Source organism: Manis javanica, chromosome 12 (assembly GCF_040802235.1).
Source record: "Manis javanica isolate MJ-LG chromosome 12, MJ_LKY, whole genome shotgun sequence".
In the NCBI taxonomy this organism is placed as follows: Eukaryota; Metazoa; Chordata; class Mammalia; order Pholidota; family Manidae; genus Manis; species Manis javanica.
The window spans coordinates 14748973-14763314 of NC_133167.1; the positions used below are offsets into that span (position 1 = coordinate 14748973).

A 14342-nucleotide genomic window follows, 5' to 3' on the forward strand; every position below is an offset into this window, starting at 1 on the left:
AGTGATTCTACATATAACTAAGTGGAAGAGGGCTGTTTAGTAAATTTAAAAGTTCTTTGATGCAGGTTAGTGCAGACGTTCCTGCATTAGCATTTATTTTATATGAATTCATCACTGTTTTTAAGCGTTATACACCCAGAATGTCCCAAAATAATGCCACTTTTAACCAAACCATGTTTAAGTACCTCATTTTCCATTTCTTTGAATAGAGAGTTCAACTGATTTTAATAAGTTTTCATTAACTTACAGTGGAGCCTAGGTAGTATATGATTCAGGAAAAAGCCTATACTATGTTTCTTGGAATTTTGACTGAGTTTCCTCTTTAGTCCTTCCAAATAAATGGCCAAGAGTCATAATCTTTGCAGGGAAATGGCTTTTCCTATTATTGTCTAAGTGATTAGGCTAAAGAAATGAAATACAAATATAATTTCAAAAGCAGTGTTTCCTCTATAAGTGCACTTATGAGGTTCTATTATCTGAACAAGCACTTAACGGATTTATATTAGACATAAAAATATACATTTTCTGTCATTTTAGACATCTTTAGAATATTCAAAGTTCCTTTGAAATTACAAAATAAATGTTTGGGGCCTAAGTACTTTGTAAATGCTCTAAATTATGATGGGGTACAGAAGAGTCAGGTGTCCAAACTTACACTCTCATTATAGAGTACATTATAAATTATGTTCATGGTCATGTTATTTTTCTTAGTTATAGCATTTTGTTGCCATTACACATTGCTTTTCAGAAAGAAAAAAAAGGGGCTGTTGCAGGACTTCCAAAAATCAGTTCTCTAACCAGAAATTATTTCTCTTTTAAAAATGTCTAAAAAAAAATTGTACCAGTTTATGCAATTCACATGTATATTATCATTCGTTTTCATCATAAAATGACTAATTTCAGAAGCTCTTGTAATGATCATAAATCAACATAGCTAATAAATATTAAGGTATTTATTGGCTAAAATATTACACGGAGGTACCTCCCAGCTTTATGCGGGCATTTAGAGTCAGAATAGCTGAGCACCTTTTCACAGGGGTTCCACTGACGGGTGCCAGGAAACAGCATTTCACATTTCTTTGGGGGCATGGTTTTCGGGCATAAAAAACAAAGTAGTTTTGATGTTTAATTCCTGTTCCCCAATGTGGCCAAAAACATTTACCAATGATCTCCAAATTCTCCTGAAGAAAGGTGCATCGTCTCTACACGTTTTGTTCCAGGGACCTGGTGTTGCAGGACTGAAATGAGTGTGTTCCTCTCTCTCTCTTTCTCTTGGAGGACCCCCAGGGAATGGAAGCTTCCAGATGGGTTCTGCTCAGCTCCCACATCCCCATGTGGTGGGTGTCAGGCATGCACAAGAATGAGAAGAAACCTTTGACATCCTGAAGTGGTGTTTGGCACACAGTCAGCACTTGAGAAATGCTTGTTAGAATTGAATCACATCAGTCCAGTACCAAACAAAATTTCACAAGGATCTTTTTCTCCTTGAGAACTCCTAGACCTTTTCCATCTCAGTGACTCTGAGGACCTTTACCTCTGTCTTGCTCTCACTCTTCTGACTTGGCAAGACCTGAACTCCCGAGGCGTCTTTCCCGCTCACATGTACAGGGCTAAGAAGAGCCCTGCTTCTCATTTGCATAAGACATAGCATCAAAGCCTTGACATCAAAGGATGAAATCTTCAAGAGGGTTTCTTGGGGAGCTTCAGGAAGCCCACCAAAATGTGGCTTCAGGTTACTGTGTTTGAAGGAGTAGGTTATGGTTGGGATCGTTTTTCTGATAAAGGTAGATATTTCATTAGGCAGAGAGTTTTGATTATTCATTATCACCAATGTTTTCACTTGGTTGTGAACTTGTGATTCCTCATACTGTGTTTCACTTAATTAGTTTTGAAACTATTATATTTGGAGACAGCTATAATTTCTAGGTTCAAATCTCATTTAATCATCTAGGGATACGAGTTGAGTGTGAGCTATAACAAATCAACCATGAAAGGAGTGAAGAATTTAGAGTATTCTCCCTCCCTGCTCTAGACGCTCCTGAAATAAAGTGTCAGGAGTGAAATCATGGTGCCTGGTTTCCTTGGGGAAAGGAAGATTGAAGCTGAATAAACGAATTTTCACTTGTTAAGTGAGACATCATTAAATTAATATTAAAGTATGGACTAATGATTTTAAATAATGTAAAATTACTAAATTGAATTGATAATGCTTAATGAGTATTATGTTAACTATTAAATAATTAATTAAATATTTTTTGAGAGTAATAATAACTGCCTACCATGTACCCAATAGTATTGTATGTGCTCTACAAAATTCACTCAATTTGTACAAGTGTCACATAACTACAATTCACAGACAAGGAAACCAAATCTCAGAGAGGTTAAGTAACTTACTCAAAGACACACAGCTAGTAAAATACCAGCTAGATGTCTGTCTTGAAAATTCTGGTTCCGGCAACACCAGGGAATCACTGCAGTACTATTGGGGGCTCCATGTTATTTATAAAAAGACTTCCATCCAGGGAAGTCCAGCTAAATGAGATAAAAAAATCTTTCAAGAGTGTCTTGTAAAAGGCAGAGTGGATGCATCCTTTCATGCTCACTTCTTTCTCGAGTTTTCCATTCATTCTCCTTGCTTATTTGTCCACAGGTCAAAGACCTTTTCTCATTATTTTGGTGAAACTGGCCCACCACTTAGAAGTGGAAACTCTGGGATACCTGGTGCTATTTTAAAATGTCTTTACAAATTGGAAACACCTTTGAAATCCATCCTTAATCCAATTTAGCATTTAAGATGTACTTTGTGGCTCAAGTCTTTGCCCTAGGCACTGTACAAAAAGGAAAAAGTGTATCAAAATGTTCAAATTATTGAATCACATTAAGCTTATAAGCATACCTATTGTCACTTATCTTCTAATGGACTCAAAATATCGTCTAGTTCCTACAGCAGTTGAGGGACTTGTTTTACTCTAGAGTCCAGCTAATTTATTTTAAAAGGAGGTGATTTTAGGTACTTTTTGAAAGCATACGGCATTCTATTGTATGCTCATGACTCCCCAGGGCAACTGGTTTGTTGCAAATACTCTCAAATGCTTGAAACCTCCTGGGTGTTTACAATAAAATGGGGAGTTCTGCACTGACGGTGGGCCAGGGCCACTACCACTTTTTCTTTTTGCCCTATTTTTTGGAGACAGTTTCCTCTAGGCAGTCATAATGGACAGACTTTTTAGCTGCTCATTTCTGATCTTTGGCTCAGAAACGCTTTAAAGAAGGAAGTTCTAGTTGAGTTTTTCTGAGTTAGCATTTCCTGCCATTTGGTCCTCCAGATTATTGGGCTGCTTTGGGGCCTGAAGGGGGAAAATGGAAGAAAAAAGGGGAAGTCACTGAATGTCCCCAAGCAAATGAGGATTTGCTTTCAGGCAGCCCTGTTTAATATTCAGAATGTATATCCTAGGGGGGGAAAAAAGGTACATGTTTTAGAAATTTTACTGTTTTTAAGGAGGCAGGCAGGCAATTTCTCATTTCAACCACACATACGTGTAAATCTCAAACTCCTGTGCAGAGGCAACTAGCAACTACTGTTTAAAAACGGTTTAAATAGAATTCCGATTGCTCTTTTCTCTTTTGAGTCTGTGTGCCAAATGACAGGGACCAATCTTCCTCTTCTTTTCCTACAAAACTCAGGAAGATGAAAGAGCCTAGACATGCATTCCTTACAGAGCCTTCGTGCGGTTATTCTAAATAATTTACACACACACACACACACACACACACACACACACACACACACACACACACTCCCCACCCCCCACCCCCGTGTGCGTTTTCCTCCCTTTTTGCTTGCGTGAAATCAATAGCTACAGTAACTTAAAACCCACTTTCTCATTCAGGGGCATTTCAGAACGTTTTTCACGGAGAAGCCAAAATGCCTGGAACCGCAAAACTGTTCCTCTAGGCCACCGACAAACACAGCTAGTGCCCAGCGCCTCGCCAGGCGCGCTCAAGTAAAAGTTGCCCATCTCATTAGCCCGGGTCTGAGTTTGCACGAATGCAGCTCTCGAGCCACGGAGGAGACACCATCTGCTGCGGAGATAATGACCTGAAACCGTGGCCGCGATCTGCTTTCTCCTCCACACCGCCCTAAACCCTCCGCTTTATCTAAAATCCCTTTTTTCAGAGACAGCAGCGACTCAGGCAACCCCTGGGATGTTGACTACGAGTTTCTCCTTGAAACGTTTTCTGATTTCGTCTTCCGTAATCCAGCCGGCCAGAAGCGCGACGGGACTCCCGGGTCCTCTCCACCGCCGCCCGCCACCACACCGCAAAGGTGGCAGGGGTGCGCGATACCTGGGCGGGTGGATGCAAAAATACCCGTCTGCTCACCTCCTTTGTGCGGGTTGCGCGCTGCAGTCTTTGTCCGCTCGGCCCTCCGCAGGGGCCACGCACTCCCGCATGTGGCCGGCAGGTGGCGCGCTTGGTTCACGATGAGCCGCTGCCTGAGCGGGAAAGACACTTCCACCTCCCCGCCGCCGCTCTCCCGCTGGGATCCGGGCCTGGGAGAACACCCGGCCCTCCTCTAAAGGGATTCTAGGAGGAAGGAAGGAGGGAAAACTCGTCAGGAATCCGGACCCTTCAGACGTCCGGACAAAAGCACCGAGTAGCCTCGGGGGTCGCTGCGTTGCGGGCTCCGGCCGGCGCTCACGTGGCTGCGCCCGCCGCCGGGGCTTCCCAGGACGGGCGACGGCGCAGACGTGCCTGCGCCCCTAGGAGGTCGGCGGGGGCTCCGCGGCGCCGCGGCCGGGGCTGCTGCGAGGATTTCCGCGCGGCCCGCGGCCCACTGCGGTCTCCGGTGTGCTGAGAAGTGGCCCGCCCGGCGCAGGACCGCGGGCTGCGCGCAGAGCCTCGCCGGGCGGCCTCCCAGCGCTCGCGGGCTGCGCGCAGAGCCTCGCCGGGCGGCCTCCCAGCGCTCGCGGGCGTCCTGGGGCAGCATCGGTCTCCCGCTCCCACGGGAAGCCCTTCGCTTCCACTCCCCGAGCCCCGGACCTGCCAGGCCGGGTGCCAAGGGACTCCCCCTGGGAACCACAACGCTCCCTGCAGCCAAGGCCTTATCACGTCTCCTTGCTGCGGTGGGGGGTCCCGTCCCGGGGCCGAGGCCAGACCCACGTCGTAAGATGGGGCCAGAGGGGGCTTTTCCGTTGCTAAAAAAGTAACTTGTTTCCCCTCTGGACACAGTCGCCGAGCCCAGCTTCCGGCGAGGCGCTGCGCTCGACGTTGGGGACCGATTAGGTCTTCGCTCTCCAGGCAGTCGAGGAGCCTGGGAAGAAAGGAGGAATCAAGCCACAAACTCCCCCAAAAGAGCGTTTCTTACGGAGATACGCCATAGAGACTCAGACCAGGACAGGTGGCAGAGGGTGGCTGAGGCAGGGCGCGAGGGGGAGAGCGCAGCTCCGGCCCCGGTGCGCGAGAGGCGAACACTGCGACCCTCAGAAGCGAGGAACAACAAAAAAAGGCAGGTCAACTTTATACCTATTGCAATAAAAGCTTTTTCCTCCATCTCAAAACAACCGTGGGGGAAAGGGGCTGCCAACATTTCCTCGGACTCCTCTGTCAGTTCGGAGGCTTTAGAAGACCGTTCCTCTGCCCAGGGGCTGGCCCCCTGAGGTGGCGTCCGGGGACCCCGCCACCTCTCTCTAGCGGGGGCGAACGCCCCGCAGAATTGGCCCCCCTCAGACCGGGAAGACTTTGCGCGCCCCGCAGAGCCCCGGACGGGGCGGGGTACCAGGGCGGGCCCTGCTCTGTGGGGGTGGGGTGGGGCCCCCGTCTGCGCCGCCATTGGCCGAGGGCCCCGGACTGGCGTGTGTACGTCACGGGCCTGGCCCACCCCCTTGGCAATGTCTTCAGCCTGCCGCACTCCTAACTTAAGCATTTATTCCACTGGGATAGAAGCGGTAGGAGCAGCGTTGGCACCGACGAACCATGGCTGGGATTTTCTATTTCGTCCTCTTTTCGTTTCTCCTTGGGATTTGCGACGCTGTCACCGGTTCCAGGGTGTACCCCGCGAATGAAGGTAAGAGTGGGGCGGCCTTCCGCAGCCGGGGACAGAGGGGCCGATCTACGGGGGTGAATGGTCCCCGAAGGCTCAAGGCCGGCGGTGTGGGGGGGGGAATCCCGGCGTGCGAGGTGCGCCCCGACGCCGGAGCAAGGGGCCGGGGCGGGGGGATCTGAGAAGGGGAGGCGGGGAGCGGCCCGACAGCCTGCCCTGGGGCGGTGACCCGTGCATGCGGCGGGGCTACTCAAGTTTATAGCGAAAGGACAAAGTTTATCAGCATCCGCTGGCGAGGCAGCTCGAGGCGCCCCGAGGGGGTACAGGGAGCCGAGACCAGGACTAGGAAAGACAAATCACTAAAATCTGTGGATCGAGTCCTTCCTACCACCACTCGCCCACCTAGCCCCGGAGGAGGGGGACACGAAAGCCCGGCGCGCGGTGAGGGATCGGTGCTCCCGGGTTCTTGCGGACGCTTTGGAGCTCTGGATTCTTCAAAGTTTCCCAAGCCCTTGGCTCCCCGGGACCAGGCTTCAGGGCCTCCGTCGCGCGGCGGTCCTGGCGCCGCTCTCAGGTCGACAGTGACCTGATTTCTAGCCCCCGGCGTCAAGACACCTTTCCTCTGAGCCCCTCGGACCCGGGGGGGGAGATCGCTGACCTAGGGAGCCCCAAGCTCCCCAAGTCACCCTGCAGTCCTGGGGAACCCGCCGGCAAGTTGTTTTGCTTTTTTGCCTAGAAAGGTACACCGAGTTAGTGTGGAGGGAGGTGTGAGACCGACTGGACGCGTCTCCGTGCTCAGGTTTCTGCTTGTCTATTCGGACGTGTTGAAGGGATTGTGTGTGCGCGTGTCCTTCTTGGGGAAGTGTGGGGGTCGATCGTTTAGTTTTTGATGATCTCAGAGAAAGGCGAGTGTGCGTGTGTCTGTGTTTGTATGCGCGCGCGCGCAACTGCGTGTATGTGGGTGCGCGGGTGCCCGCGTGGACGCGGACGATTGTGTGCCTGTACGTGAGTACCCCGATCGTGTGCGCGTGGGTTCCGGCGATGCTCGTGCTCGAGCCTGCGTGCATCTAGCCTTGCGTACGTCTTGCCTACTCTTTCACCCCCACCCCCTTGATTCCCATCCCTCCCTCCATGCATCTATCCATCCGTCCATTTCGCTGGGATACGTCCTTGCATCCTTGTGCAATCTATCATTTTCTGTGTTCCGAAGGAGGGAGCCAAAAACCAACTTAGCCTTGGCTGGGAAGCCGGTCCCCAGAGCTCGCCAGACGGAGACTCAGAGATTCACACACCTGCCCGGCAGACACTGCTTGGGAGGAAAGGGGCGCTGTCTCACGCTCTGCCATCTCCTCCCTCCTTCCTACGCGGCTTCTGGTGCCTTCGTCGCCGCGGCTGTCCCTCGGTCCCCAGGGGTCATTCCTCTTAGCAGAATAGTGGATCCCGCGTTCTTCTGACGACTTCTCCCACTTGCTAGGACGTCCTTGAAGACCTCTCTCGCACAGACGTATTTTCTTTTTGCCCCTTCCTTCCTTTTTATTTTAGAAGCAGAACTTAGAAGCCCTAGACAAAAAGGTGCTGATGGAGTCATAGGCCGATGGAGAAAGAAGGGGGGGTGCCAGCCCCCCTCCCTGACCCTTCTTCGCCCCTTAAAAATTAATTCATTTTGTTGCTTTTTATTCCCCTCACGTTTCCTTTCCTCCTTTTTACCCTCGCTTTCCACTCCCTCCCTTTTTTTGTAAATTGGGTCTTATTGTTCCCTTTGTGTCCCTAATCCACCTTACATAAATCCAAATGGATGTAGCGGGCTTTTCTCTAGGGACCGAGAAGAGAGAATGAGGGGGAGCCACTCCGGGCGGGAGCGACCCAGGGAATGTTCAACATTTTAAAACAATTAACAGACCCCAGGAATTCTGGCTCCCCAGGAAAACCAGACGAAGAGGCTGATTTTAACTCTTTTGACTTAAGGGTGACAGGAGTGGAGGTGGCTGGATTCAGGGGCCTGGGAGCCGGATAGAGGTGAGGTGCCAGGAGCAAGGATGATGGCTTCCTATCCCAATCCCTCCCCCAGCCTGAAGAGCCAGCCTTGCTGATCAAATTAATAACCCAGTGGTTCCTTTGAGATCAGCCTCTTGATCCCCAGGCCTGAAGACCTTGGTGGGAAAGGGGTTGTGAAGAGGTTGGGAATTCACTGCGTCCTTTCCAGTGTCCTCTGTTCCTAAGAGAGGTCCAGCAGGTCTGTAGCCGCTGTCTGGCCCCTCACCCACCTAAGCTTTTATGCATAGTCTTAAGGTGCGGCACAAGCATACTAATTTTTTAGGTAGCACTCCATACCTGAAATTCAAACCGGTGATTTCCTCCCGGGCTGAGGACGAGTCTCCAATTGTTTTCAAAAAGACTGGGGAAAAAGAATACTTCACTGTATTATCATTCTAATTCTGCACATCTGCCTTCTGCTTTCTGTAACTCTGATGTTTAAAAAAGAGCGAATGGCCCATCCAAGACCTGTTTATCTGGTAGTGGAGGGGAAAAAAATGGTAGGGAAAAGAGCCTTTTCCTGAACCTTTGAGTACTCTCTGATAGAATTCACTTGTAGCTCTGTCACCGTGATGATGAGTTATGTGGTCATCGGAAACTTGCAAAAACAAATAACTAGTAGAGATGAATGCCGATTTTGCTCTGGAGTGTAACTGCCATACATAGATGTATTTATTTTTTGAATTGACTTGAGATTCCCTATTCATCCTTCTTAGAAAATGTATCAACTGAGTCCTGGGATGGAATTCTAAATGCTAAGCAAGTTTAAATAAATAAGAACCTGAACATTTAAAGAGGGGAGGAGATCAAGTGAGTAATGATTATTTACATAAGTGAGACCAAGTTTAGGTTTTGATCAGAGCTGGATGTGCACACCCTGAGAACATATGGAAACGCTCAGGCAAAATGGTTTTTGTAGTATTGGCTTTTTGCAATTGGAAATTAATCTATTTTTCCTTTCTTTTTTTTTGACAGTTACCTTATTGGATTCCAGATCCGTTCAGGGAGAACTTGGGTGGATAGCAAGCCCTCTGGAGGGAGGGGTAAGTTCTGAGTTCTCTGATCCAAAGGGTAAAAAGGAGTGATTAGCAACTTTCTGAGAGTCCTAATGGCTTGATTCTCGTTGATTGTGGTGAGGGGGTCAAATTTCCGCCAGGGCCTATGAAGTGAACTAACGCTTTGTTGGAGAAATCCTATACTCCCGTTGGATCGCTCTGTCGTGGAAAAACTGGAAACCAAAAGGGCAGAAAGGGGGTTCAAAATGAGGATATTGGTAGAGGCATAGACTTATGCCCATTTAAAACTAAAATACCGACAAAGAAATACGATCTGGGGACCAAATTAGAATGTATGAATGCCTATTACTGCAATGGCCATGAAGTCCTGACAGGGTTAATTTTAGACCAACTGTGATTCCAGATGAGGAAAATGAATAAATAAAGAGACCTGGGAGAAAACATTGCCCGAGTTTACTTTTGTGTGTAAACAAGTAGGGGCTTCTCACCTTGCTGTCACACCTCAAATCAGCTGCTGCTCTCTTGCAGAGAAAGCCTTTTGAATTTGCACCAAAGGCACAATATATGCAGAAGCAGATCCGAGTTTATGCACTGTTGGTGCTAAATGTGACAAACTTAAGTATTTGGAATCTTGGTTCTCTGGGGATTGGGTAGGGTGATTACAAAGTATGAGAGTACATCACTTTCATTTCTTCTCGAGTTTGCCATCACTACCTCTATTGGAAGGTTTAGAGAATAGAATTAGGTCAATGGCCACATTCTTCCAGTCCACCCTCCCCCCTTAATAACAGGTTAGAATGAATCAGCTTTGGATAGAAATCAGTATACATGTAACTCTGGCGTCTGCCAAATTGAAATGACCCTCAAATTCTTTCAATCGAGCATATCATTCTATCTTTATATGCTTGATTGTCTATGACTGAGTCAATTGATTAAAAACAATGGAAATGAAAGATTGGGAGTCTTACACAAAAATTGTGATGCCTCACACCGTCCACGGAAAAACAATAAAGGATTAAAATAGTAAAAATTCATAGAAACTGTTGTACAAGATAAGATTCAAAAATAAGGCAAGAAGGTAGTTCTGCAAATGGGAGATTTTAGGCTTTTTCCAAAGCAGGTCCTAAAATCTATTTGAAATAAAATGGAGCTTGCCCTGCCTTCCTGTTTTTCTGAACTTGACTGCAGTTAGCTGGGTCTCTGCTGAAAAATTCTAGTCTGCCCTCAAAACCATTTTTTTAAAAGGAGGGAGAATGATTGGCAGGCCTCTGGCAGTGTAGACAGGCTGTATTCACCGCTGATTGCCGGCAATTGCCCTCATCCTTTGAATGTGAAGAAAGGTACAGCTTTATCTTGTGAGAGTCAGGCTCTTGTTAATCCTATACCCTGGAAAGGTCACCGATTCAGGGAGGCTTTCCCAGGCTACACCAAGGGTATTGCTCTGTAGGTTGAATGTATTAAGAGCTGCTGGCAAAGTTGAGGATAGAAGGTATCAGTACTTGCATTTAAATTTTTAATGAGCCTTACTTTTCTTACTGGTTGCTCACAAGTTTGAAGAAAGAATGCATCTAGTATGATTTTGGAGCTAATCTGTTAAACTAAATATACATGTGACCTATTTAAAAGCAAGGAGTGACACATTTTCTAGTACAGTCAAACTAGTTTCTGGAAAGCTTTTATTGCAATTTTATAAGCTGCAGACATATCCCCCCCACCCGCCCCTTCCTATCCCTGTCCTCATCTTATCCCTCCCCCACCCTTTCACCACACCCCTGTACACCCCCCCCACAACCCAAGAACTGAAAAACAACACCTGGTCACTTTTTCTAGACAAAAACTTCTGGTTATCTTAACTTCTCTAAAAATATACCATGCATATAGCTGATGTATATAACCCAGAACTTTTATGGGCTGAATGTAGACTTCTGAATGTAGAAGCTAATTTTTTTCCTCTTATATTATGTGTGTAACATTTTAAGTATTACTGTGAGGGGTTAGAAATGAAATTTTATTTGTGTGTGAAATAATTAGTTATTCCAGGATATACTGTAACCATTGAGAAATTATGTGCCACATTATATAGTTTAGTTTCTAGATATTGTAATTGAAGAGGACTTTTTCAGCATTGGAATGAAAGGATGACCTGGATATCAACCAAGTAGGGCTAGAGTGGCTTTAAAAAATTATTTCTAGCTGAGGGTAAAGTATATCTGAGTCTTTTGATTATTCTGAAATCTCTTAGAACAGTTCACCTCTTTCTTGGCTGGAAACTTGGGATCATTGTTTTGTATAATAATGACATTTATTTGTTGCTGTTTTTATAGACAAAAAGAAACCTTATTTGACAATACCACTGGGTAAAATAAAATATAAAATATAGCCAGAGACAACTCTCTGTTCTTTTTTTTTTTTCCCCTTAACAACTATGGAGAACATGAGAACAGTGGAAAGTGATGGCTTCTGATGGCAACATGGTAGCAAAAATCTAATTTCTTGGCAATTTTCATTTAAAGTATATTGAGTTTCTGATGCTGGTTTTAAAATACAAAATTAATGGGAGATTTGTCACGTGTCTGGTGGACTTGATCGTATGTTTAGACAATTGGGTTAAGGCTGGAAAATTCACATTAAGTTTGAATTACCCTTACATAACTTTGTGGAGATACTCCTTTGTGCTTTCATTTACATTGATAAATGTGTTTTTCCATATTCCCTTTGTTCTGAGATGAGAAGCATGAAGAGTAGGTTTTTTTTGAAGGCGGGAATCTATTTTTGGATTTACATGTATTTCCTCAAATTAGTAAATTACTGGTGATTTATTCCTTAGTGGATAAAAAGAAATTTTAATCACCAAAGGGCACTTATCCCTCCCAGGTGCAACTTTCAAAATGGTAGCAAATGAAAGGGATATAGAATTTTATGCATTATGGCCCTTCTTCACATAGTAACATCTCCATCCATTAATAGTTTTCCAGTGCACAGATGGGAAACCTGTTATAAGATACATTTTGATTCGACGTACTTCATTGGATTGAATGGAACTTTAAGTGGAGCTGTTACAGTATACGAATTTTTTTAAACTATCCTTTTTTTTCTTCTAATTATATTCATGTGTTAGACACTTCGGCTGATTTATACCAGATCTGTATGAATACATTACTGTAGATATTAATGAAGAATTCTAGGCTGTCTCTTGGCCTTGTACGAGCCTTGGAACAATTTTGTTTCTTTTAGGATTATAGTTTAAACTATGGCAAGAGTGAACAGCTCTAGTCACAGTGAATTCAGTTTGTCCCACCATTAGAATCTTTATGTTAGGAAGTAGATTGCAAAGAAAACTCTACCATCCATCTTAATTTTTGTGGGCTTTCAATCATAAATGCCACTTAATATATTATTTTCAATACCCACAGAATATGTAGAAGCAAAGCATGTGTGCATTCTTGTTGACGTATGCGTGTAAGTTTTAAAAATAAGAATATGCACACTTCTTAATTGAATACATGCTCTTGAAAAGTGTGCTACCATTATAAATGAAGCATATTTGAGAAATCCAGCCATAAAGTTTACTTTCTGTCTTCCCAGGATTACTGAAACCAGAATGGTGAGATTTTCTTTACCCCCTTTAAAGAGTAGTGATGGTGCCAGAGAAAAGAAGAAAGTCAATTGACATTTTTATAGGTATTAGCGAAGTTCTGACAGGAGCATCACTATTAACTGATAATTGTCTTCCTTTGCCAAATTCAACTTTTCCTGCTCTTAATTTGCAGGTCTGTGCTCAGTTGTTGGAACAATGCACATAGTAGTTTTTCACTTATGAGTAAATCTGAACTGTTGCCACTTGAAATTGTAGCTGTCGTAATAGGTGAATTTGAGGTTGTTAGACCACCACAAGGAGCTGCTGCGAATTCATAAAGCAATAAATCCACCAGTGCTTCTGGATTTTAGGCCAAAGAACAAAACAATAAAAAAATAAAAATAAAAAACCCACTTCCCCAATAAAATACTGTCTTACCTCTCAAGATGCTTTATTAGTGAGCATAGGTGTCCAGTAGTTTTCTTCCTAATGTAAACAGATACCATTCCTGCCCTATGAGGGTAAAACAAAACTGACAGATCACTGTATGATGAAATTTTGTAATTGATACATTTCCTTTGGATCTTTTCAGTGGGAGGAAGTGAGTATAATGGATGAAAAAAATACACCAATCCGAACCTACCAAGTGTGCAACGTGATGGAGCCCAGCCAGAATAACTGGCTACGAACTGATTGGATCACACGAGAAGGGGCTCAGAGGGTGTACATTGAGATCAAGTTCACCTTGAGGGACTGCAACAGTCTTCCGGGTGTCATGGGGACATGCAAGGAGACGTTTAACCTGTACTACTATGAATCAGACAGCGACAAGGAGCGTTTTATCCGAGAAAGCCAGTTTGCCAAGATTGACACCATTGCCGCTGATGAGAGCTTCACCCAAGTGGACATTGGAGACAGAATCATGAAGCTGAACACTGAGATCCGGGATGTAGGGCCACTGAGTAAAAAGGGGTTTTATCTGGCTTTTCAGGATGTGGGGGCCTGTATCGCCCTGGTGTCAGTCCGTGTGTTTTATAAGAAGTGTCCACTCACCGTTCGCAATCTGGCCCAGTTTCCAGACACCATCACAGGGGCTGATACGTCTTCCCTGGTTGAAGTTCGAGGCTCTTGTGTCAACAACTCAGAAGAGAAGGATGTGCCAAAAATGTACTGTGGGGCAGATGGCGAATGGCTGGTACCCATTGGCAACTGCCTGTGTAATGCTGGGCATGAAGAGCGGAATGGAGAATGCCAAGGTAAGAAGAGCCATATTGTACTTTTCATTAGGGCTTAGTGCACGTAATTAAATCAGAGATGAGACTAAATGGAGTAAAGCCAGTAATTAGCAGCCCCTGTGGGATGTGGTGGGACAGAGGGCTCTAATGAGTAAGTGCTATAGCTCCAGGTGGCAAGGCTAAGACATTTCTAATACTGACAAAATAAATGATGCTGCTGTATTCAGCAGAAGGCCAAACACATTTGCTAACAGGCACTTAGATCTGAACTGGCTTGATGCTCCCTCTGAAATGTAAATGAACAAGCTCAAGAAAGGGGCTTGATTGATCCTCACTTAAAGAGGGCAGGCACATTTCTGAACCATGGTTTTCCTGTCTACAGACTTGGTAAAGTGGCAAAGATGGTAAATATCTCTCCTCCTACATATATGTACATA

The 14342-nt window shown here is 45.4% G+C and overlaps 1 protein-coding gene across 4 annotated transcripts in view; it reads left to right on the forward strand.

Annotated features, from left to right (window-relative positions):
• The first annotated feature begins 5164 nt into the window (after nucleotides 1–5164).
• The window catches only part of EPHA4 (EPH receptor A4), a 134567-nt gene continuing 125389 nt past the window's right edge, over nucleotides 5165–14342 (forward strand). For all 4 annotated transcript variants that reach the window (XM_017671538.3, XM_017671536.3, XM_017671537.3 and 1 more), the window contains exons 1-4: nucleotides 5165–5509; nucleotides 5944–6067; nucleotides 9053–9120; nucleotides 13263–13926. In XM_017671538.3, coding sequence (XP_017527027.1) covers nucleotides 5977–6067; nucleotides 9053–9120; nucleotides 13263–13926 — 823 coding nt within the window. In that variant the 5' untranslated portion in view covers nucleotides 5165–5509; nucleotides 5944–5976. The remainder of the gene's footprint in view (nucleotides 5510–5943; nucleotides 6068–9052; nucleotides 9121–13262; nucleotides 13927–14342) is intronic.